At 41.7% G+C, this 22,838-nt stretch overlaps 2 protein-coding genes across 2 annotated transcripts in view; both read right to left on the bottom strand.

Moving 5' to 3' along the window:
* LOC128377457 (NACHT, LRR and PYD domains-containing protein 5-like) overlaps positions 1–22,838 on the bottom strand; it is a gene marked incomplete at its 5' end in the record, with an annotated part of 123,913 nt that overhangs the window by 5,782 nt on the left and 95,293 nt on the right. The window contains 5 exons of the mRNA XM_053337409.1: positions 1,515–1,528; positions 1,627–2,070; positions 2,302–2,348; positions 3,463–4,012; positions 6,133–6,179. Coding sequence (XP_053193384.1) covers positions 1,515–1,528; positions 1,627–2,070; positions 2,302–2,348; positions 3,463–4,012; positions 6,133–6,179 — 1,102 coding nt within the window. The remainder of the gene's footprint in view (positions 1–1,514; positions 1,529–1,626; positions 2,071–2,301; positions 2,349–3,462; positions 4,013–6,132; positions 6,180–22,838) is intronic.
* On the bottom strand, positions 6,826–7,371 carry LOC128377131 (stonustoxin subunit beta-like; the record flags this gene model as incomplete). The annotated part of the gene is made up of 1 exon (XM_053337032.1): positions 6,826–7,371. A coding segment is annotated over one exon (546 nt), but the record flags the coding sequence as incomplete, so codon positions are not given.

The raw sequence follows: 22,838 nt of genomic DNA, 5'->3' as shown, positions 1-22,838 counted from the left end.
ACACCACGCCCAAATCCCATTTTTTCTCCACCTCCCTCCTCGTCCAGCCCCTCCCATTCCACCATGCTGGAAAACAGCGTCACCCAAAAGTCACAGAGCCCCCCCACCTCCTTTGACTCAGATCATCTGTGAGTCTGACTGATATGTGCCGGGTCCAGGCTGCAATACTGATACCAATTATGTTCTCCCCCAGGAAAAGTCAGGGCCCTATGGAGTTCAGGTAGCTTTCTCAATCCCTGTGATGACAGGTAAAAGATGACTGATTTAACTGGTGAGAAATAACAAGGGTTCAAATAAATCTGCCAATTTATTAAGTATAGCATGTCAACCTCGAAATATACCAGTGTCTCCTGTTATCTCCACAAGGCTAGCTCTACTCAATATCAGATCACTAGCCAACACATCACTGCTAGTTAATGACGTCATTATGACCTATGATCTAGATGTTTTACTTCTTAGTGAAACATGGCTGACTGAATGTAGCTGTGGTGCTATTCTCAATGAAGCACCAACAAATTATATCTAAAAGTTATTTTTTAAATCATTTATAGACCTCCAAGATACTCAGGAACATTTATTGATGAGTTTGCTGAACTGCTGTCAGTTATCTGCACTGACTACAAGCACTGAAGACAACCTTGAGCAGCAAAACATCATGGAGGAACACTATGCTGGTAAAGGCTTTAAACAAAGAATGCAGGAAAGCAGAGCGTAAGTGGAGTGGAGAAAAACTAAACTTCAAATTCACCTTGACCTCTACAAACAAAGTCTTTGTAATTGTAACTATGAGTTACTCAAAGCTAGACAGTGACACTTTTCTGAAATTATTAATAAGAACACCAACAACACTCGTACTCTGTTTGCTACGGTTGATAAGCTTACAAATCCCCCTAAACAGATAGCTCCAGAACTCCTTATATAGCCCCATATATATTTTATAGATGGATGATTTTTGTAGTTATGGAAATAACAACCATAAATACAAGTTAGATACAATCACAAATACTAAAAAATAAATTATAAAGAGTAGAAACAATATAAATTAAATAAAGAACCTTTATAACATATTGCTAATAAAAACACAGAACAAAATATAAATTGTGTTATAATTTGGTAGTGTGACTCATTTTACTTTTGGCATCATTAGGCTTCCATAGTTGCGCGACACTAAATTGTGTTTCTCGTAGCACCACGTCTGCATGTTGAAACACATATCAACGAGGGAACAGACTTCATCATAACACCGGTGTGCTGTGTGAAACGCTCACAGGTGGAGGGGTGGCCCAGTGGCAGCATTAAAACTTTCAAAGTAAAATAAGTTATTGGTTGAAGGTGGATGTTTTACTCTCAGTCACAGTAAGAAATACAAAAATAAAAGATGTAATGGCAGCTGTGGTCTCGACTGGTCTACAGAAAAAAAACAGAATGCGGCTTGTCTGAGACGGGTCAAGACCAAAACCCTTCAAATGTGGTGTTGAGTACTACAACACTAGTGTCCATCTGTCTGTTCTTACCTGGGAGTGTTCACCTCAGACAGAGGACACAGAGACATTGAGGAACCAAGTCCGACCCAGAACCCAGCATACAGAGGTTCAGTGAATGTGGTGATGAAGGTGTGGAGGTGGATCAGTGTGTCAGAGGAGACTCTGTAGAAGGACAGAGTGCCAGCAGGACAGTCCACATACACTGCTACTCTGTCAGAGACAGAGGAGGAGGAGGAGGAGGAGATGGATGCTCCTCTCTTATTGTGACGGACAGAGTAACCATCATCATCAGAGCAGAACAGTCTCCAGGACTGATTGTTCCATCCAAACAAACAGTCATCACTGTCTCCTTTCCTGCTGATTCTTCTGTAACTCACTGATATATCAACTCTTCCTTTCCACTCAACCTCCCAGTAACAGCGACCAGTCAGACCATTACTACACAGCAGCTGAGGCCAGTAGTCAAATCTGTCTGGATGATCAGGATATGACTGACGCTCCTCCACATGTGTCACCTTCCTGTTGTTGTCAGACAGTTTGAGGAGTCTGTGTACTGTGTTTGTGTCCAGTGTGAGTTCACAGAAATCTGATGAAGAGAAGAAGAAACAACACAGCAGCAGTTTATCATCTGACACACCTGATGGATTTATTCTCTGTTTAACTTCTGATCTGTTGTTCATTTCTATAAAGTTTCATGATGACACATTTTGTCAGTAATGTTTTAATGAATAAATACCACAAAGACCAACTTTGTATTTAAAGAGAAACTGACTGTGTGCTGTTTAGTTGTCATGAATCAAATTCAATCCACACTTACACTTCTTCAGACCAGGTTTTAACCTGTGCTCTCCACCATGGTCCACCCTGGAGGAAGAAACACAGTCAGAATGATTTTCTATCCAACATGAGTCCTAACTGCTGTTCAACATGAAGCAGTGTTCCTCAGTTTGTCAGAGTGACACAGAAACAGGCTAAAGAACAACTTTAGGTCCACTTACTATATATAATATAATATAATATAATATAATATAATATAATATAATATAATATTATATTATATTATATTATATTATATTATATTATATTATATTATATTATATTATATCTATTTAACACACATTCCTGCTGCTCAGGAACATATGAAACATTACTACTGGCAGAATGTTATTTATTCATTATTTGTATCTGAAGGCTATTTATTGATATTCTGATTGGTCATATTCAGAGTTATTAAATAATTAATTCACAGAGTGTTTTTAAATACTGATTTGTTTTATTAGGTTGAATGTTTGAGGAATAATTGATATGATGTAACTCATTAAACTAAGTAAACTCAAATCAAACCAGACGCTCACATGGAAATGATGACACATTATGTAAAATATAAATATGTTTAAAATGTGACAGACAAACTCTTCCTTATGTTCATTTGATCCATAACAACATATAATATCCATCCATAATAACAGTTAATGGAGGAAATAACATGAAAAGAAAAATGTGTCTGATAAATGAAGAAAGTTGTTTCTGTTTCTTTTGTTGATCAGACGGATAATTAACAGATTTTTAACTAGATGATGAATCAGAAAACTAAATATAACAGAGAGACACACTGGACTTTATTCTGTCATCTGTCTCCACTTCAAACTTGAAGCAACATTAGCAGCTGATTATTGTTATTGAGATGCTCTTTTATGGCCAAGCCAGGTAAATAAAGATATGTCTGTGTGTATTAACCATTCAAACCTTCCTACCATTCAATAACAGATAAATATAACATTCATTTAATCTAGTAGGAATAATGACTTCACTCATTCAACACTAACTTTAAAAAAGCATTATCCTTTAAACTTTATTATATCATATAGACTATAATCTACAATCTAATGATATTTAGTCCAATAAAACAATGTACATGACTCAATTATGACTAAAACTAAATCGAAATTTACTGTAAAAATTAACCCTTAAATTTTACCTGGGAGTGTTCACCTCAGACAGAGGACACAGAGACATCGAGGAACCAGGTTCGACCCAGAACCCAGGATACAGAGGTTCAGTGAATGTGGTGTTGAAGGTGTGGAGGTGGATCAGTGTGTCAGAGGAGACTCTGTAGAAGGACAGAGTGCCAGCAGGACAGTCCACATACACTGCTACTCTACCAGAGACAGAGGAGGAGGAGGAGGAGAGGTATGTTGCTTTGTTATTGTGCCAGACAGAGTAACCATCATCAGAGCACTCCAGACTCCAGGACTGATCGTTATCTCCAAACGAACAGTCATCACTGTGTCCTTTCCTGCTGATTCTTCTGTAACTCACTGATATTTCAACGTGTCCTCTCCACTCAACCTCCCAGTAACAGCGACCAGTCAGACCATTACTACACAGCAGCTGAGGCCAATAGTCAAATCTGTCTGGATGATCAGGATATGACTGAACCTCCTTCACACGTGTCACCTTCCTGTTGTTATCAGACACTTTGAGGTAATAGTTTACTGTGTTTGTGTCCAGTGTGAGTTCACAGAAATCTGATGAAAAGAAGAAGAAACAACACAGCAGCAGTTTATCATCTGACACACCTGATGGATTTATTCTCTGTTTAACTTCTGATCTGTTGTTCATTTCTATAAAGTTTCATGATGACACATTTTGTCAGTAATGTTTTAATGAATAAATACCACAAAGACCAACTTTGTATTTAAAGAGAAACTGACTGTGTGCTGTTTAGTTGTCATGAATCAAATTCAATCCACACTTACACTTCTCCAGACCAGGTTTTAACCTGTGCTCTCCACCATGGTCCACCCTGGAAGAAGAAACACAGTCAGAATGATTTTCTATCCAACATGAGTCCTAACTGCTGTTCAACATGAAGCAGTGTTCCTCAGTTTGTCAGAGTGACACAGGCTAAAGAACAACTTTAGGTCCACTTACTACATTATATTATATTATATGTATTTAACAAACATTCCTGCTGTGTATCTACTGTGTGCTGCTCAGAAACATATGAAACATTACTACTGGCAGAATGTTATTTATTCATTATTTGTATCTGAAGGATATTTATTGATATTCTGATTGTGAATTAATTATTTAATAACTCTGAATATGACCAGAGTGTTTTTAAATACTGATTTGTTTTATTAGGTTGAATGTTTGAGGAATAATTGATATGATGTAACTCAATAAACTAAGTAAACTCATATCAAACCAGACGCTCACATGGAAATGATGACACATTATGTCAAATATAAATATGTTTAAAATGTGACGGACAAACTCTTCCTTATGTTCATTTGATCCATAACAACATATAATATCCATCCATAATAACAGTTAATGGAGGAAATAACATGAAAAGAAAAATGTGTCTGATAAATGAAGAAAGTTGTTTCTGTTTCTTTTGTTGATCAGACGGATAATTAACAGATTTTTAACTAGATGATGAATCAGAAAACTAAATATAACAGAGAGACACACTGGAGTTTATTCTGTCATCTGTCTCCACTTCAAACTTGAAGCAACATTAGCAGCTGATTATTGTTATTGAGATGCTCTTTTATGGCTAAGCCAGGTAAATAAAGATATGTCTGTGTGTATGAACCATTCAATAACAGATAAATATAACATTCATTTCATCTAGTAGGAATAATGACTTCACTCATTCAAGACTAACTTTAAAAAGCATTATCCTTTAAACTTTATGATATTATATAGACTATAATCTATAATTTAATGATATTTAGTCCACTAAAACTAAAACAATGTACATGACTCAATTATGACTAAAACTCAATCTAAATGAACCTTGTGTCTGATATTAAACTGAACCACTAGTTAATATCTTACCTGGGAGTGTCCACCTCAGACAGACGACACAGAGTCACTGAGGAACCAGAGCAGACCATAAACCCAGGATACAGAGGTTCAGTGAATGTGGTGTAGAAGGTGTGGAGGTGGATCAGTGTGTCAGACGAGACTCTGTAGAAGGACAGAGTGCCAGCAGGACAGTCCACATACACTGCTACTCTGTTAGAGACAGAGGAGGAGGAGGAGGAGGAGGAGGAGGAGGAGGTGGATGTTTCTGTCTTATTGTGACAGACAGAGTAACCATCTTCATCAGAGCACATCAGTCTCCAGGACTGATCGTTCCTTCCAAACAAACAGTTATCACTGTTTCCTTTCCGGCTGATTCCTCTGTAACTCACTGATATATCAACCTCTCCTCTCCACTCGACCTCCCAGTAACAGCGACCAGTCAGACCATTACTACAGAGCAGCTGAACCAAGGAGTCAAATCTGTCTGGATGATCAGGATATGACTGAACCTTCTTCACACATGTCACCTTCCTGTTGTTGTCAGACAGTTTGAGTCTTCTGTGTACTGTGTTTGTGTCCAGTGTGAGTTCACAGAAATCTGAAGAAGAGAAGAAGAAACAACACAGCAGCAGTTTATCATCTGACACACCTGATGGATTTATTCTCTGTTTAACTTCTGATCTGTTGTTCATTTCTATAAAGTTTCATGATGACACATTTTGTCAGTAATGTTTTAATGAATAAATACCACAAAGACCAACTTTGTATTTAAAGAGAAACTGACTGTGTGCTGTTTAGTTGTCATGAATCAAATTCAATCCACACTTACACTTCTCCAGACCAGGTTTTAACCACTGCTCTCCACCATGGTCCACCCTGGAGGAAGAAACACATTCAGAATGATTTTCTATCCAACATGAGTCCTAACTGCTGTTCAACATGAAGCAGTGTTCCTCAGTTTGTCAGAGTGACACAGAAACAGTCTGAAACTCATCTGTCTCAACTGTCTACTGGATTCTTTCACTGAAGTCTGAGAGGAAAAGACCTGAAGAAGAAGATGTGATGAACAAATATGTCCTCCCACATGATAAATCACTAGATTAAATATTGATCTCTGCATGTTGTCCTGAGGATAGAGCCAGTCATCACTTCAATATCAAGAGGAGACAAAAGGAGCATTTTTGAAGTGATCAGAGAATAAATGCAGCTATAAGACAGCAATTTAAAATGTGACAGACAAACTCTTCCTTATGTTCATTTGATCCATAACAACATATAATATCCATCCATAATAACAGTTAATGGAGGAAATAACATGAAAAGAAAAATGTGTCTGATAAATGAAGAAAGTTGTTTAAAAAAGCATTATCCTTTAAACTTTATTATATTATATAGACTATAATCTATAATCTAATGATATTTAGTCCACTAAAACTAAAACAATGTACATGACTCAATTATGACTAAAACTATATCTAAATGAACCCTGTGTCTGATATTAACTGAACTACTAGTTAATATTTTACCTGGGAGTGTCCACCTCAGACAGAGGACACAGAGACATCGAGGAACCAGACCCAACTGCAAACCCAGGATACAGAGCTTCAGTGAATGTGGTGTTGAAGGTGTGGAGGTGGATCAGTGTGTCAGAGGAGACTTTGTAGAAGGACAGAGTGCCAGCAGGACAGTCCACATACACTGCTACTCTGTCAGAGACAGAGGAGGAGGAGGAGGAGGAGGATGTTTCTGTCTTATTGTGACGGACAGAGTAATGACCATCAGAGCAGCTCAGACTCCAGGACTGATCGTTCAATCCAAACGAACAGTCATCACTGTTTCCTTTCCTGCTGATTCCTCTGCAACTCACTGATATATCAACTGTTCCTCTCCACTCGACCTCCCAGTAACAGCGACCAGTCAGACCATTACTACACAGCAGCTGAGCCATGGGGTCAAATCTGTCTGGATGATCAGGATATGACTGATCCTCCTCCACACATGTCACCTTCCTGTTGTTGTCAGACAGTTTGAGGAATCTGTTTACTGTGTTTGTGTCCAGTGTGAGTTCACATGAATCTGATGAAGAGAAGAAGAAACAACACAGCAGCAGTTTATCACCTGGCACACCTGATGGATTTATTCGAAGCTTGATAAGCGCAGTTTCAGGAGCGGGAACAAACACCAATTATACCCCTTCCAGCTCCTATATAAACAGACCTAACAGCTTCCCCCTCGTTCACTCTCGCTTTCGAGTTTCACGTGCAGGCAGTCTCAGTCAAGCTTCATGGTCATCCCAGAAACAGATCGTACTTCCCGCATTGCATCAACAAAACTTGAACAAATGCTACGATTTCTACTCCAAGAGCGAACTCACCACGGATCACGAACTGCAGATCAACCCGTCCGACTTGACTGAAGATTCGTGGGAAACCGGTTCTCCTCTCGTCACCTAGCAGCAGACCGCAGTAAACGTTTTCAAAATGTGTTTATGGTCTCAATCACTAGTTTAAAGCCTTCTTCAATGCAGTATGATGTTCATTCGTAAAAATTTGCCATCCCTGATTTATATTTGATAAAGCAGGGTATGCATTAGGGTATGGCTACGTCGTGATTGACAGGTTGATTGCAACCTCCCCGCTCCGCCCATGGCTCCGCCCATGGCCCCGCCTCAGATTAGAAACCATTGGCTTCTGAGCAGCAGTCCACAAACCAGTGGGTGACGTCACGTTGTTACGTCCATTTCTTCTATATAGTCTATGGCATTTATACCAACGGCATCAGACCTGCATCATATGTTATCCATCTCCACTACTTTGTAGTAAAGATTCATAACTAATTTGAAGTTACTTCAACATTGTCTTTTCCATATACCAGCTGCAAGCTTCTCGTGCAGCTACTCTAACGTTTCTTTGCCATTGCACACAGTCACACGCACTTGAACATTACAAACACCGGGTTGCACGTTGCAGTATATCGAGTCAATCGTCATTTTTGGCATCATCTGCCATTAAACACATCGTATTGCACGTTACTAATACAGCTTATCACAATACTAACCGAAATCACTCCGTATCGTCCACATTAAAAGCTGGATCGCAAGCTACTAACACAATTTATCACAAATACAACTAACCTGAAATTGCTTCTATATTGTCTGAGTCATAAACCCCCTGCCGTCTCCTCACTCCAACTGCAGCGCCACTCCTAAACAGGGACATCAGGCACCGGGATGCCTGCGACCCATGCGGTTTTCTTTACTCCAGTAGTGATGGGAACGGCATTTCTTTTTACTGTACTGAATCTCTAGAATCCGTTCATTAAAATGATTCATTCAACAGATTCGTTCACTGAATCGTTCAGTGCTCTCCAACTCCCTGAACTGATGAACACCCAAATGATCCGTCATTCAGTTCATGATTCAGCCCTGAGGTTCACGTTCACTGAGGGACGGTGCGTTCACGGACTATAGTATACAATCATTTGCGGGAGACGCAGCGCTGCTTATACATGCACTAAAGTTATTACACTGGCAAAGTGTCCTCTGTGCACAGTAAAATAACATAACATGATGCTACACGGATGTTAGCAACACAGCGCTAATGTTAGCAGTACAGTTACTGAACATGAATCAATTCCTCTGCCCTGAGTCAGTGAGTGACTGACACAGCGCCACTTTCAGCACAGTACGTGAACGAGAATCACGTCCTCAGCAGGTCGTTCAATGAACGAACTGAGGAGGAAACAGAATCACTCAGAGTGTTGTCGTTCACATGTCGTTCGTTTGCAGTGAACGAATCACGAGTCACGTTCGCTCAGGCGTCAACAACAGTCCCTCCCTGCCCGCACGCTGGCTGCTTCGTTCACCGAAGATTCACGAGTGAGTCGCGGCAGTTCCACTCCCGACCGGCATGCTCGCGGCTGAGCTCAACTGAACTGAGAAAGGAACGAATCAGTTCATGAAGTGATTCCGTTCAGTTCGTTCACTCAGAAGATTTGTTCGTTCTACCGACACATTCGTGACCGACACAACACTATACTCCAGCCACAGCATTTTGTTTAGACAGGGACATCAGGCACCAGGATGCCTGCAAACCATGCTGTTTTTTTACTCCAGCCACAGCATTTCGTTTAGACATCAGGCACCAGGATGCCTGCGACCCATGCGGTTTTCTTTACTCCAGCCACAGCATTTCATTTAGACAGGGACATCAGGCACTGGGATGCCTGCGACCCATATGGTTTTCTAACTCCAACCACAGTGTTCCGCTTAGACGGGAACATTGGGCACAGTGATACCAGCAACCATGGCGTTTCCTCACTACGACCACAGCGCTTCATTTAGACAGGGACATCAGGCACCGGGATGCCTGTGACCATGCTGTTTCCTTAAATCTAACAGTAGCACTTTGATTAGTTATGGACATCAGGCATCGGGATGCCTGCAACCCATGATGTTTATCTGTCCAACCACAGCACTTCGTTCCAACGGGAACATCGGGCACCGGGATGCCTACAACCCCTGCTGTTTTTCACTACATCTGCACCACTTCAATTCGGCCAGGATGTTTGATGTCAGTGACCCCGCCGTTTACTCAATCCAACCTTGGCTCACCTAGTTCGACAGCAGGCAGCTTTTATCATGGACATCCTGCTCTAGTTGCCACAGAAGCCTGCTCTAGTCCAGACTCCTGGCACCGAGAGCTGCCAGCACTCTGCTTCAACTGGAACATCTGCCACCGGGATTCCAGCACCCCTCAGTCTCTTCATCGAGGTACCAGGATAACCCATATTTGACTACACTGATCCCTGCAGCTCATTTCTCCCGGGCAGTGACAACGGGATGTCATTGCCCCCAAGTGCTACTCCCGCAACTTTATCAGACAGAACCATGCATCGTTCTCCGCCAAATGGCCAGCTGAGACCACCCCCTTTCACACGTTTAACGTAAACTACCTGTCGTTCTCTCTTGTCACTTCGACCATTTCATTATCAACGCCCCTTTCATACATTCAACGTAACCTACACTTCGTCCTATCTCATCACTTCTACCATTTCATTATCAATGCCCCTGTCACACGTTCAAAGTAACATATGTTGTCCTATTTTGTCACCGTAACTATTTCTTTATTGACGCCCTTAGAGCCACCTGCTGTCTATTGCATCCTCAGTCCCGTCGCTTCTTTCTTCCATCTCACTGAATCATGTCTCCCCGAGCTTCGCTTGTGGTTCCATCTCCTCTCTAGCTGTAACGGTATCTCCTTCTTTTATGATAATCAGCTGACGAACTACCTTGACATCCAGCTACACTGATGCCGCTCCTTCTGCTGATTTTGGGGGTTTCTACAACAGTAGATGGTTAGCATCAGAATGGCCCCCAGAACTCATGGACAATTGCCAGGTCGCTTCCTCCACCTCTTCGAAATCTACCCCATAGTAGCCGCCGCCGTTCTATAGGGACACGAATAGTCTAGTTAATCCATTCTTATACACTCTGATAATCTCAGTTGTTGAAATCGTTAACAAAGGTCGCTCCAACTCCTCTCCAATCATGCCATTCATGCGTCGCTCACGTGGCACTCCGTCACTAACCAATATATCCTCCGCGCCGCCCACGTCCCAGGCCACCATAATACCATCGCTAACTCTCTCTCATTTTATTTTCCAGAAGTTCAGAAACTTGGCTCTGCACGCCAAACTGCTGCCAACTCCAGTTTCTCCATATTCTCCACTGACTTTCAATCTGTAAATCCATCTCTAATACTCCCGATCATCGAATTCCAAAACTACAACATTAACAGCTTATCTTCTACACTCTCCTCCTCCTGGACAGCTTGGAATAATTTCCAACACTTTCATGACCGACACAACATCATTTTCCCCTCGTTCTATCTCACCACTGTCATCTGCTACATTACTTATGCTCATTCTGCCATGAACATAAGAACACCTACTATCAAATCCTACCTCAGCGGTACTAGTTTTTCTCCAAACTAATCACAGGTAATCCCAGCCCAGCCATAAACCATCCCCAAGTAAGTCACTTCTCTCTGGTCTCCTCAGCCAAGAACCAGCAAAACGGCTTTCTCTTACCGCTGAACTGCTGTCCACTTGCATACACACCATTCGCTCAGGATACCAAACTCCTCACATCGCCCTGACCCTCAAAGCGATGTTCATATTAGCATTTTTTCAATTTCCTTGGATCCTTCTGCTATATCTGCTCAAGACTCAACGATCTAAGATCCGCACAAGCACATCTCAAATAATTGGAGGTTTTGGGGGGTTCGTCACTGTCCGGGCGCAGCGGCGGATCCTTCGTCCAACCTCCCCACACAACCTCAAGAATCACTCCGCATCAAGAATACACAATTCATTCAAATTCTGTCAATAAATCTGTTAAAACATATCTAGTTGTGATGTGTTCCTTGCTCGTGAATCTCTGTTTACCTTCCGATCTGTTGTTGATTTCTATGAAGTGTCATGATGACACATTTTGTCAGTAATGTTTTAATGAATAAATACCACAAAGACCAACTTTGTATTTAAAGAGAAACTGACTGTGTGCTGTTTAGTTGTCATGAATCAAATTCAATCCACACTTACACTTCTCCAGATCAGGTTTTAACCACTGCTCTCCACCATGGTCCACCCTGGAGGAAGAAACACAGTCAGAATGATTTTCTATCCAACATGAGTCCTAACTGCTGTTCAACATGAAGCAGTGTTCCTCAGTTTGTCAGAGTGACACAGAAACAGGCTGAAACGCATCTATCTCAACTGTCTGCTGGATTCTTTCACTGAAGTCTGAGAGGAAATGTTGTATACTAACTCTTATTACAACTATGAAAGATACTCGAGACCACAGGAGAAATGCTCTTAATGTCTGTTTACGTTGCTCAGGACAAATCATGACAACACATGGGGGGTGTGACGGTATCTCAATAAGGACAAACTTAGGATATCAATACACAACATATTCCTCCTCTACTTTTGATTTTCCCTTAACAAAAGCAAAACATTTCACTATCACACAGTACTTACTGAAGGTATATCTTTTTACCTATATATATATATATAAACTTTTAATAACATTTTCTTTAGCTGTAGAACTGTTGCCTGAACTAGGGAAAGAGGGTAGACTGCCTCAATTCCCAGACTGAACCCTGGAGAATTATTCTGCCCCAAATGTCAAGGGTTGGTCTCTAACTACCACGTCAGTCTATCAGGAGGTCGTCTGTCTCTTTTGGGGTAAGTACAACCTATGGATGAATCAGTCTCATTGTCTTTTGTTGAGGAGTGTATGATGCCTGGTCTGGGTGAAGTGATATCAGGTGTTGGCACCTGAGCAGCTCTGGGTGTGCCTGGAACAGTGTCCATTGCTGAAGGTTGCATTTGAAATTGTTCTAGTGATGGATGCTGTTCCTGACAGATCTCAGGCTCTGGAACAAGATATGCAGGTTGAGGTGAGTAATCAGGAGAACGAGAAATGTGAAGCAACGGATCGATCACTGTTTTCTACTGTGTATGACACAGGACCTGTTCTTGCAATTACTGTTGCAGGCATCCACTTCACACCCTTGGTGCAGTTCCAAGCGAGAACACGGTCTCCAGCTGCGAAGCTGCGAAACTGCAAAACTTTGCCTCGCCTCTCCACCTGAGCTCTCTGTTGCTGGTGCACATCCTCTTTTGTCTTTTGAGGCCTCAGGATGTCAAGTCGAGTGCGGAGCTATCTCTTGAGCATAGCTGAGGCAGGAGACAACTTGGTGGTCGCATGAGGTTTGTGTTTCTGTATGACAACAGGAAAGCATTGAGGCGCCTGTTAAGAGACTGTGTGCTCTGAGATGATGTGAGAGCTTGCTTCATGGTCTGTACAAATCTTTCAGCAAGCCCATTAGTAGCTGGGTGATAAGGCGCAGACTTGATGAGCTGAATACCATTCTCCTCCATGAATGTCTCGAACTCTTCAGACACTAGTTGCAGGCCATTATCACTGACAAGCTGTTGTGGCAAACCAAAACGGCTGAAGATAGACCTTAGATCTTCAATGGTTCTCTCTGAAGAGGTGCTCTTCATGACAACAACCTCAGGCCATTTGCTGTGTGCGTCGACTACGACTAAGAACATGTGGTTCTCTAGTGGTCCAGCAAAGTCTATGTGGACTCTTTGCCATGGTACTTCTGGCCAGTCCCACAGATATAATGGAGCCAGCTGCGGGAGATTCCTCAGTTTCTGGCAGGCAGAACATGACTTTGTGTTCTCCTCTATAGCGGCATCCAAGCCTGGCCACCAAAAATAACTGCGTGCTATTTCTTTCATTCGCACCCCACAGTGTCCAGAGTGGAGATCACTCAGCACTTTCTGTCTCACTGGTGGTGTATAGGTCCAGAATCAGGAATGACATGTTAGTAGAATATAAACCCAGTAGAGCTCTGAGATCTACTGACTCAGGTCAGATAGTTGAGCCCAGACCTCTGAGATCTACTGACTCAGGTCAGATAGTTGAGCCCAGAGCTCTGAGATCTATTGACTCAGGTCAGGTAGTGGAGCCCAGAGTTCAAACTAAACATGGTGAAACAGCTTTTACACAACTGGGACAAACTACCAGCAGAACTGAAATCAGCCCCAACTGTGAACATTTTTAAATCCAGGTTAAAAACATTTCTCTTCTCCTGTGCTTATGATTGAGCTCTTTTAAAGCACTTTACATTTTAATCTTTTATTAGCACTCAATGTCCTTTTAATGATTTTAAAGCTAATTTATTATTTTATGCTGCAATCTTATATTTTATGCTCTATTCTAGCATTTTATTTATGTCTTTCTATTTTTCTGTACTTTGTTTTTAATATGGGGGGTGGGGGGTTAATTGTATGTTTTAATGTTTCTCATATTACATGTTTTTCTGTTTTATGTAAAGCACATTGAGTTGCCATTGTGTATGAAATGCGCTATATAAATAAAACTGCCTTGCCTTGCCTTGCCTAATGACACAATAGCCCCACAAGGGGCATCCAGACTGGACTGAGAGCTTGTTTCTTCTCACCAGATAAGCCTTCAAGCTTGGTGACAGTTCTGATCTCCTTCCATGAGTGACAATGTCCAAAACCTCAGACATGACTGGGTCTGTGTGTGTGTGTGTGTTTCTTAACATGAGTCGCGGTCACTGGAGCAGGATGGTCAGTGAGCAGCGTGAATTTTCTGCGGAATCTACTGATGAAACTTCTTAACTCCAAACACTATCAACAGGGCTTCATGCTCAATCTGTGCGTAGTTGCTTTCAGCTTTACTCAGTGTTCGTGATGCAAAAGTGATCGGCCTCTCTTCCCCTGAAGGCATGATGTGTGACACGACTGCACCCACCCCATACAGTGAGGCGTCACATGCCAGTTGCAGTGGTAGTGCAGGGTCAAAATGAGTGAGGGCCTCAGACTGAGAAAGAGCTGTCTTCACTCCTTTGAAAGTCGTCTCACATTTGTCTGTCCATGTCCATGTCTTGGTTTTGTTGAGAAGCTCATGCAGCGGTTTCAGTTTGTTAGCAAGGTCGGGCACAAATCTTGCATAATATGTCAGCAAGCCCAGGAATGAGCTCAACTGACTCACGTTCTTTGGGGATGGAGCCTCCACAATGGCCTTCACTTTTGATGGTACTTTGTGGAGTACAAAGCTGTCGATCACATGCCCCAGGTACTCAACAGGTGGTCGGAAAAACTCACACTTGTCTTTACTGACTCCCAGACCATATTCCTCCAGTCTTTGCAAGTGTGACTGTTCATCCGGTCCAGTGATGAGCAGGTCATCTAAGTAGCACTGGACCCCTGGAAGCCCACTCAGTATCTGGTCCATTGCTATTTGGAAAAGCGCCGGAGCAGAAGTTATCCCAAAAGGGAGCCTCCGATATCTGTAGAGACCCTTGTGTGTCACTATGGTCGACAGTTTCCGTGACTGTGGATCAACATGCATCTGGAGATAGGCCTGACATAAGTCTATTTTACTAAACTTCTGCCCTCCAGCCAAACCTGAGAAGAGGTCAGCGATGAGGGGTAATGGATACTGTTCTACAGTCAAGACAGGGTTCACAGTCACTTTAAAACCACCACAGATCCTTGGGGCCCCATCTTTTTTCATGACTGGAACAATTGGTTTAGCCCACTCACTTGTGCTCACAGGTTCCAAAACTCCACTCTCCACTAACCTGTCTAACTCTGCTTCTACCTTGGGTTTGATGGCATACAGGACAGGTCTAGCTTTAAAACACTTCGGTGTGCTTCCTGGTTTGATTGTCAGCTTGACCACGATATCTTTCATACTGCCCAGTTCTCCATTAAACACTTCAGAGTGCTTCTTTAAGATCTCCTGTAGGAGGCCTGTGTCTCCATCATTAACCAGGAATACTTCCTGCCAGTTCAATCTGAGCTTTCTTAGCCAGCTGCGACCAAGCAGAGCTGAACGGCCTTGAATGATGTACAATGGAAGAGTCTTTTTCTGATTATTGTGTTCAACTGTTACTTGCACAACTCCTAACACAGGGACAGGCTCACCTGTGTAGGTCCTTAACTTTGTCTTTCGAAGAGTGAGGTGCTGTAGCTTTTCCTTGTAAACAGCTTCAGAAACCATGGATACACATGTACCTGTATCCACTTGCATCCTCACTGCTTGTTTCTCTAACAGAGGAGTAACCCAGTACTCATCATCATCTTCGTCATCCATAGATAACGCATGCACTGTATCTTCATCATCAGACTCACAGTCACTATGCTCGTCCTGTTCCATCTTGTTCACCTGTTTCTTCTTGTATCTGTGGAAACCACTTTTCTTTGTGTCAGTGTGCCGTTTGTGTGACTGGGCCTTTTTATTTTTACATGCACGTTCAATATGGCTTTTCTTACCACAGTTTTCTCAGTCCAAGTCTTTACACCAACACTCTGATGCTTGGTGTCCTGTTTTTCCACAAAGGTAGCATGGCTTGCTAGCTCCTGTCTTGCTATTGGGCTCAAAGGATAACTTATGCATTGGGGTTGATGCACTTAACTGTTGTGCTTCTTGGGCTGCCATCTCCATTGATGTACTTATCGCTATGGCCTTTTCCAATGTCAGGTTAGCCTCTCTGAGCAGTCGTTTTTGCATAGCTTCACTGCGTAAACCAGTTTACTAGTTTTTATATTATATTATATTTATTATATTAAATTATATTATATTATATTATATTATATTATATCTATTTAACAAACATTCCTGCTGTGTATCTACTGTGTGCTGCTCAGAAACATATGAAACATTACTACTGGCAGAATGTTATTTATTCATTATTTGTATCTGAAGGCTATTTATTGATATTCTGTAAATCTAAATTTACAGTTAAAATTAACCCTTAAATTTTACCTGAGAGTGTCCACCTCAGACAGACGACACAGAGACATCGAGGAATCAGACCAGACCCCAAACCCAGCATACAGAGGTTCAGTGAATGTGGTGTTGAAGGTGTGGAGGTGGATCAGTGTGTCAGAGGAGACCCTGTAGAAGGACAGAGTGCCAGCAGGACAGTCCACATACACTGCTACTCTGTTAGAGACGGAGGAGGAGGAGGAGGAGGAGGAGGAGGAGGAGGAGGAGGAGGAGGAGGAGGAGGATGAGTAGGAGTAGGAGTAGGAGTAGATGGATGTTCTTGTCTTATTGTGCCAGACAGAGTAACCATCTTCATCAGAGCAGTCCAGACTCCAGGACTGATCGTTCCCTCCAAACCTGCTGTCACCACTGTCTCCTTTCCTTTTGATTCTTCTGTAACTCACTGATATATTAACCTCTCCTCTCCACTCGACCTCCCAGTAACAGCAACCAGTCAGACCATTACTACACAGCAGCTGAGCCCAGTAGTCAAATCTGTCTGGATGATCAGGATATGACTGAACCTTCCTCACATATGTCACCTTCCTGTTGTTATCAGACAGTTTGAGTCTTCTGTACACTGTGTTTGTGTCCAGTGTGAGTTCACAGAAATCTGATGAAGAGAAGAAGAAACAACACAGCAGCAGTTTATCATCTGACACACCTGATGGATTTATTCTGTTTAACTTCTGATCTGTTGTTCATGTATATAAAGTTTCATGATTCAATCCACACTTACACTTCTCCAGATCAGGTTTTAACCTGTGCTCTCCACCATGGTCCACCCTGGAGGAAGAAACACAGTCAGAATGATTTTCTATCCAACATGAGTCCTAACTGCTGTTCAACATGAAGCAGTGTTCCTCAGTTTGTCAGAGTGACACAGAAACAGGCTGAAACTAATCTGTCTCAACTGTCTGCTGGATTCTTTCACTGAAGTCTGAGAGGAAAAGACCTGAAGAAGAAGATGTGATGAACAAATATGTCCTCCCACATGATAAATCACTAGATTAAATATTGATCTCTGCATGTTGTCCTGAGGATAGAGCCAGTCATCACTTCAATATCAAAAGGAGACAAAATGAGCATTTTTGAAGTGATCAGAGAATAAATGCAGCTATAAGACAGCAAAACATTTGACTGTAATTATTCCATGTGTTCATTCATTTGGTTTGAATATATAATAATAATAATAATAATAATAATAGTTGAAAGACACAATAAGAAGAAACAACCACAAGTTAGAAAGTTCTAAATAAAGTTCATGATACAAGTGAACTTCTTTATAATAAACAGTAAATACATCAATAATAAAATAACAGATGGACTCTGATGAGTTCAGGGACATCAGGAGATCCTGAACATTTATATTATATTATATTATATTATATTATATTATATTATATTATATCTATTTAGCAAACATTCCTGCTTTGTATCTACTGTGTGCTGCTCAGAAACATATGAAACATTACTACTGGCAGAATGTTATTTATTCATTATTTGTATCTGAAGGCTATTTATTGATATTCTGATTGTGAATTAATTATTTAATAACTCTGAATATGACCAGAGTGTTTTTAAATAGTGATTTGTTTTAATAGGTTGAATGTTTGAGGAATAATTGATATGATGTAACTCAATAAACTAAGTAAACTCATATCAAACCAGACGCTCACATGGAAATGATGACACATTATGTCAAATATAAATATATTTAAAATGTGACAGACAAACTCTTCCTTATGTTCATTTGATCCATAACAACATATAATATCCATCCATAATAACAGTTAATGGAGGAAATAACGAAAGAAGAAAAATGTGTCTGATAAATGAAGAAAGTTGTTTCTGTTTCTTTTGTTGATCAGACGGATAATTAACAGATTTTTAACTAGATGATGAATCAGAAAACTAAATATAACAGAGAGACACACTGGAGTTTATTCTGTCATCTGTCTCCACTTCAAACTTGAAGCAACATTAGCAGCTGATTATTGTTATTGAGATGCTCTTTTATGGCCAAGCCAGGTAAATAAAGATATGTCTGTGTGTATGAACCATTCAAACCTTCCTACCATTCAATAACAGATAAATATAACATTCATTTCATCTAGTAGGAATAATGACTTCACTCATTCAACACTAACTTTAAAAAAGCATTATCCTTTAAACTGTATTATATTATATAGACTATAATCTATAATCTAATGATATTTAGTCCACTAAAACTAAAACAATGTACATGACTCAATTATGACTAAAACTATATCTAAATGAACCCTGTGTCTGATATTAAACTGAACTGCTAGTTAATATTTTACCTGGGAGTGTTCACCTCAGACAGAGGACACAGAGTCATCGAGGAACCAGAGTCAACCCAGAACCCAGCATACAGAGGTTCAGTGAATGTGGTGTAGAAGGTGTGGAGGTGGATCAGTGTGTCAGAGGAGACTCTGTAGAAGGACAGAGTGCCAGCAGGACAGTCCACATACACTGCTACTCTGTCAGAGACAGAGGAGGAGGAGGAGGGGATGGGTGTTCTTGTCTTATTGTGACGGACAGAGTAACGACCATCGGAGCAGCTCAGACTCCAGGACTGATCGTTCCATCCAAACAAACTGTCATCACTGTTTCCTTTCCTTCTGATTCTTCTGTAACTCACTGATATACTAACTCTTCCTCTCCACTCGACCTCCCAGTAACAGCGACCACTCAGATCATTTCTACACAGCAGCTGAGTCAAGGGGTCAAATCTGTCTAGATGATAAGGATATGACTGATCCTCCTTCACATGTGTCACCTTCCTGTTGTTGTGAGACAGTTTGAGGTTTCTGTGTACTGTGTTTGTGTCCAGTGTGAGTTCACAGAAATCTGATGAAGAGAAGAAGAAACAACACAGCAGCAGTTTATCATCTGACACACCTGATGGATTTATTCTCTGTTTAACTTCTGATCTGTTGTTCATTTCTATAAAGTTTCATGATGACACATTTTGTCAGTAATGTTTTAATGAATAAATACCACAAAGACCAACTTTGTATTTAAAGAGAAACTGACTGTGTGCTGTTTAGTTGTCATGAATCAAATTCAATCCACACTTACACTTCTTCACACCAGGTTTTAACCTGTGCTCTCCACCATGGTCCACCCTGGAGGAAGAAACACAGTCAGAATGACTGAATGCTGAAAAAAGGGCTACAGTATTTACTGTATTAATAGATAAAAATGTTGATGATTTCTATTTACAGTAAGAAGTTAAGAGTTTAATTCATTACACGTAAAATATGTGTGTGGATCATTTAAAATGTTTAAATTTCTCATCTGTATTGTTTTCGTGATATTTGGGAGTATGTTGTAGCTTTCTAATAATTGTGCATATTTCATTGCCTTTGTTTAATACGTGATGATCTGTGTGGGTGGGGTTACCTGTGGAGTCATTCGGTCAGGCGAGCATGAAGTGGAGACACACAGTTTTTGGACCTCCCTACCTCCTTTTGTCTCTGTTTTTTATTTTCTTCTTTTGGATTAATGTTTGTACCACTGTTTCATTTTTGAAGTAAACAGTTGAACCGAATCAAGAGGATTCTGTGGAGGTTTTTTTTCTCGTTGGTGTGGATTACAACGAGGGAATGATTAGAGCGCCAAACTAAGGCTTTGTTAATTAGGAACCTACATTAGTCAAAAAACTTGCTTTTCACTGATTAACGGAACGTGGAACGGCTTGACTAAAAACGGATGGCTGAAGAAGGAAACAACATGGTGAGTCGGAGTTTTCCCTGCCTGGCGACGGATCATTCATTGACGCAAGTGTATGGAGGACGGCATGCGCCAAAGTATGTGAGTGCCTTTGAAAAAAAAGAAAGGAGAATTGTTGTTCGACTGAATGACAAAGTAAGACTCTACGGTGCTTTGACATTTTTATTGATGAAAGATGGAAGTTGTCATGGATGAACAAGACAGTGGAAAGCGGACAGTAAAACAAATCCAGCCACGCAGGTACAAGCTATCTTGATGAAGCAGATTGAGCAATTCACGAGCAAGGAACACATCACCAATGAAATACGATTTAAAAGATTTATTGACAGATGAATTGTGCATGATTGATGATGAGTGGTCTTGGTACGGAGATCTGGATGCGGTGTGGGGAGGTCGGATGAAGGATCCGCCGCTGCGCACAGGCAGCGACGAACCCCCTAGGAACCTGTGAGAGAGGAGAGAAGAACAGAAGAAAGAGGGAGGGGGAGAAACACGAATGCGAGCGAACATGGGGGCAGATGGTTAGGTCTGTTTATATAGAAGCCGGGAGGGGTGTAATTGGTGTGTGTTCCTGCTCCTGAAACTGCGCTTGTCAAGCTTCGATTCACGAGCAAGGAACACATCACCAATGAAATACGATTTAAAAGATTTATTGACAGATTGAATGAATTGTGCATGATTGATGATGAGTGGTCTTGGTAAGAGAGATATGGATGCGGTGTGGGGAGGTCGGATGAAGGATCCGCCGCTGCGCCTGGGCCGGATTGATTAGTTTTTGTTTTCTTCAGATGGAGTACTATAGTGTCGTCGGAAAACAGTGATAAGTCAGAGGTGCAAGCATGATGGCACGGGTCGAAGTGGGATGATGATGCAGTGAATTCTGAGCATCTGAGGAAACCGAAAAAAGCTTAAATGAACATCGCTTCGAGGGTCAGGGTGATGTGAGGAGTTTGGTAACTGGAGCGAATAGTGTGCAGGCAAGCGGACAGTAGTTCGGCGGTACGAGGAAGCCGTTTAGGAGGTTTGGCTGGTTCTTGGCGGAGGAGACCGGAGAGAAGAGACTTTACTTGGGGATGGTTTAAGGCTGGGCTTGGATTACCGGTGATAAGTTTAGAGAAAAAACTAATGCCGCTGAGGTAGGATTTGATGGTAGATGTTCTTATCTTCAAGGCAGAATGAGAATAAGTAATGTAGCAGATTACAGTGGTGAGATCAAACGAGAGGAAAATTATGAGTATGAGGCAAGTGTTGCAGGTGATAAACTGTTAACAATATGATTTTGGGATTCGATGATCAGGGGTATTAGAGATGGATTTATAAGTTGAAAGTCAGTGCTGAATATGGAGGAACTGGAGTCGGCAGCAGATCGGTGTGCAGAGCCAAGTTTCTGAACTTCTGAAACATGAAGCGAGAGAGAGAGAGTCAACGATAGTATTATGGTGGCCTGGACATGGGCAGTGCAGAGGATATATTGGTGGGTGACAGAGTGCCATGTGAGGCGACGCATGAATGCCATGATTGAATTGGAGTTGGAACGACCTTTGTTGATGATATCGACTACTTAAAGATTATCGGAGTGTATGAGGATGGATTTACTGGACCATTCGTGTCCCCATAGGACGGCGGCAGCTACTATTGGGTAGATTTCGAAGAGAGCGGAGGAAGCGACCTGGCAATTGTTCATGAGCTCTGGTAGAAACCCCCAAAACCGGCTGAGGGAGCGGCATCAGTGAAGAGCTGAATGTCGAGGGAGTTGGTCAATTGGTCATCGTAAAAGAAAGAAATACCGTTCCAGTTCGAGAGGAGATGGAGCCATAAGCGCAGCTCGGCGAGACATGATGGGTTCAGTGAGACGGATGACAGGAGCGACGGTACTGAAGAGGTGCTAGACAGAAGGTGTGAAATGAATGCCCGACCCTGGGGGATAATGCGCAGGGCGAAGTTAAGGTGGCCGAGGAGGGTGAGTAATTGTCGTTTGGTGCAAGATGGGGCCAAGAGGAAATTAGATATGAGAAGACAGATACGTTTAACCTTCTCGATGGGGAGGAACGCTTGGAACAAGTTAGTATCGAGAGTGATGCCCAAGAACTCTAATGAAATAGATGGGCCCTCCATTTTCTCTGCCGACAGTGGGACACCAAGGTCGGTAAACACGGAGGTCAGTGTGGCTATGCCAGATGTGGGAGGAGAAGAGGGTGGGGTAATGAGCAGAAAATCATCTAAGAGATGAACGAGGAATTGGATGCTGTGATTATTACATAATATCCAGCATAGGGCTTGTGATAATGTGTCGAACATCTTGGGACTACTTTTGCAGCCGAAGGTGAGTCTTACTGCGAAGTAGTATGCACCTCGCCATTTTGCGCCGAAAAACCGCCAGAAATTGGGGTGGATAG

The sequence above is a fragment of the Scomber japonicus genome, chromosome 17 (assembly GCF_027409825.1).
Source record: "Scomber japonicus isolate fScoJap1 chromosome 17, fScoJap1.pri, whole genome shotgun sequence".
NCBI classification, from domain to species: domain Eukaryota; kingdom Metazoa; phylum Chordata; class Actinopteri; order Scombriformes; family Scombridae; genus Scomber; species Scomber japonicus.
Note: the sequence above shows the minus strand (reverse complement) of the source record. Positions and strands in the feature narration are given on the sequence as shown.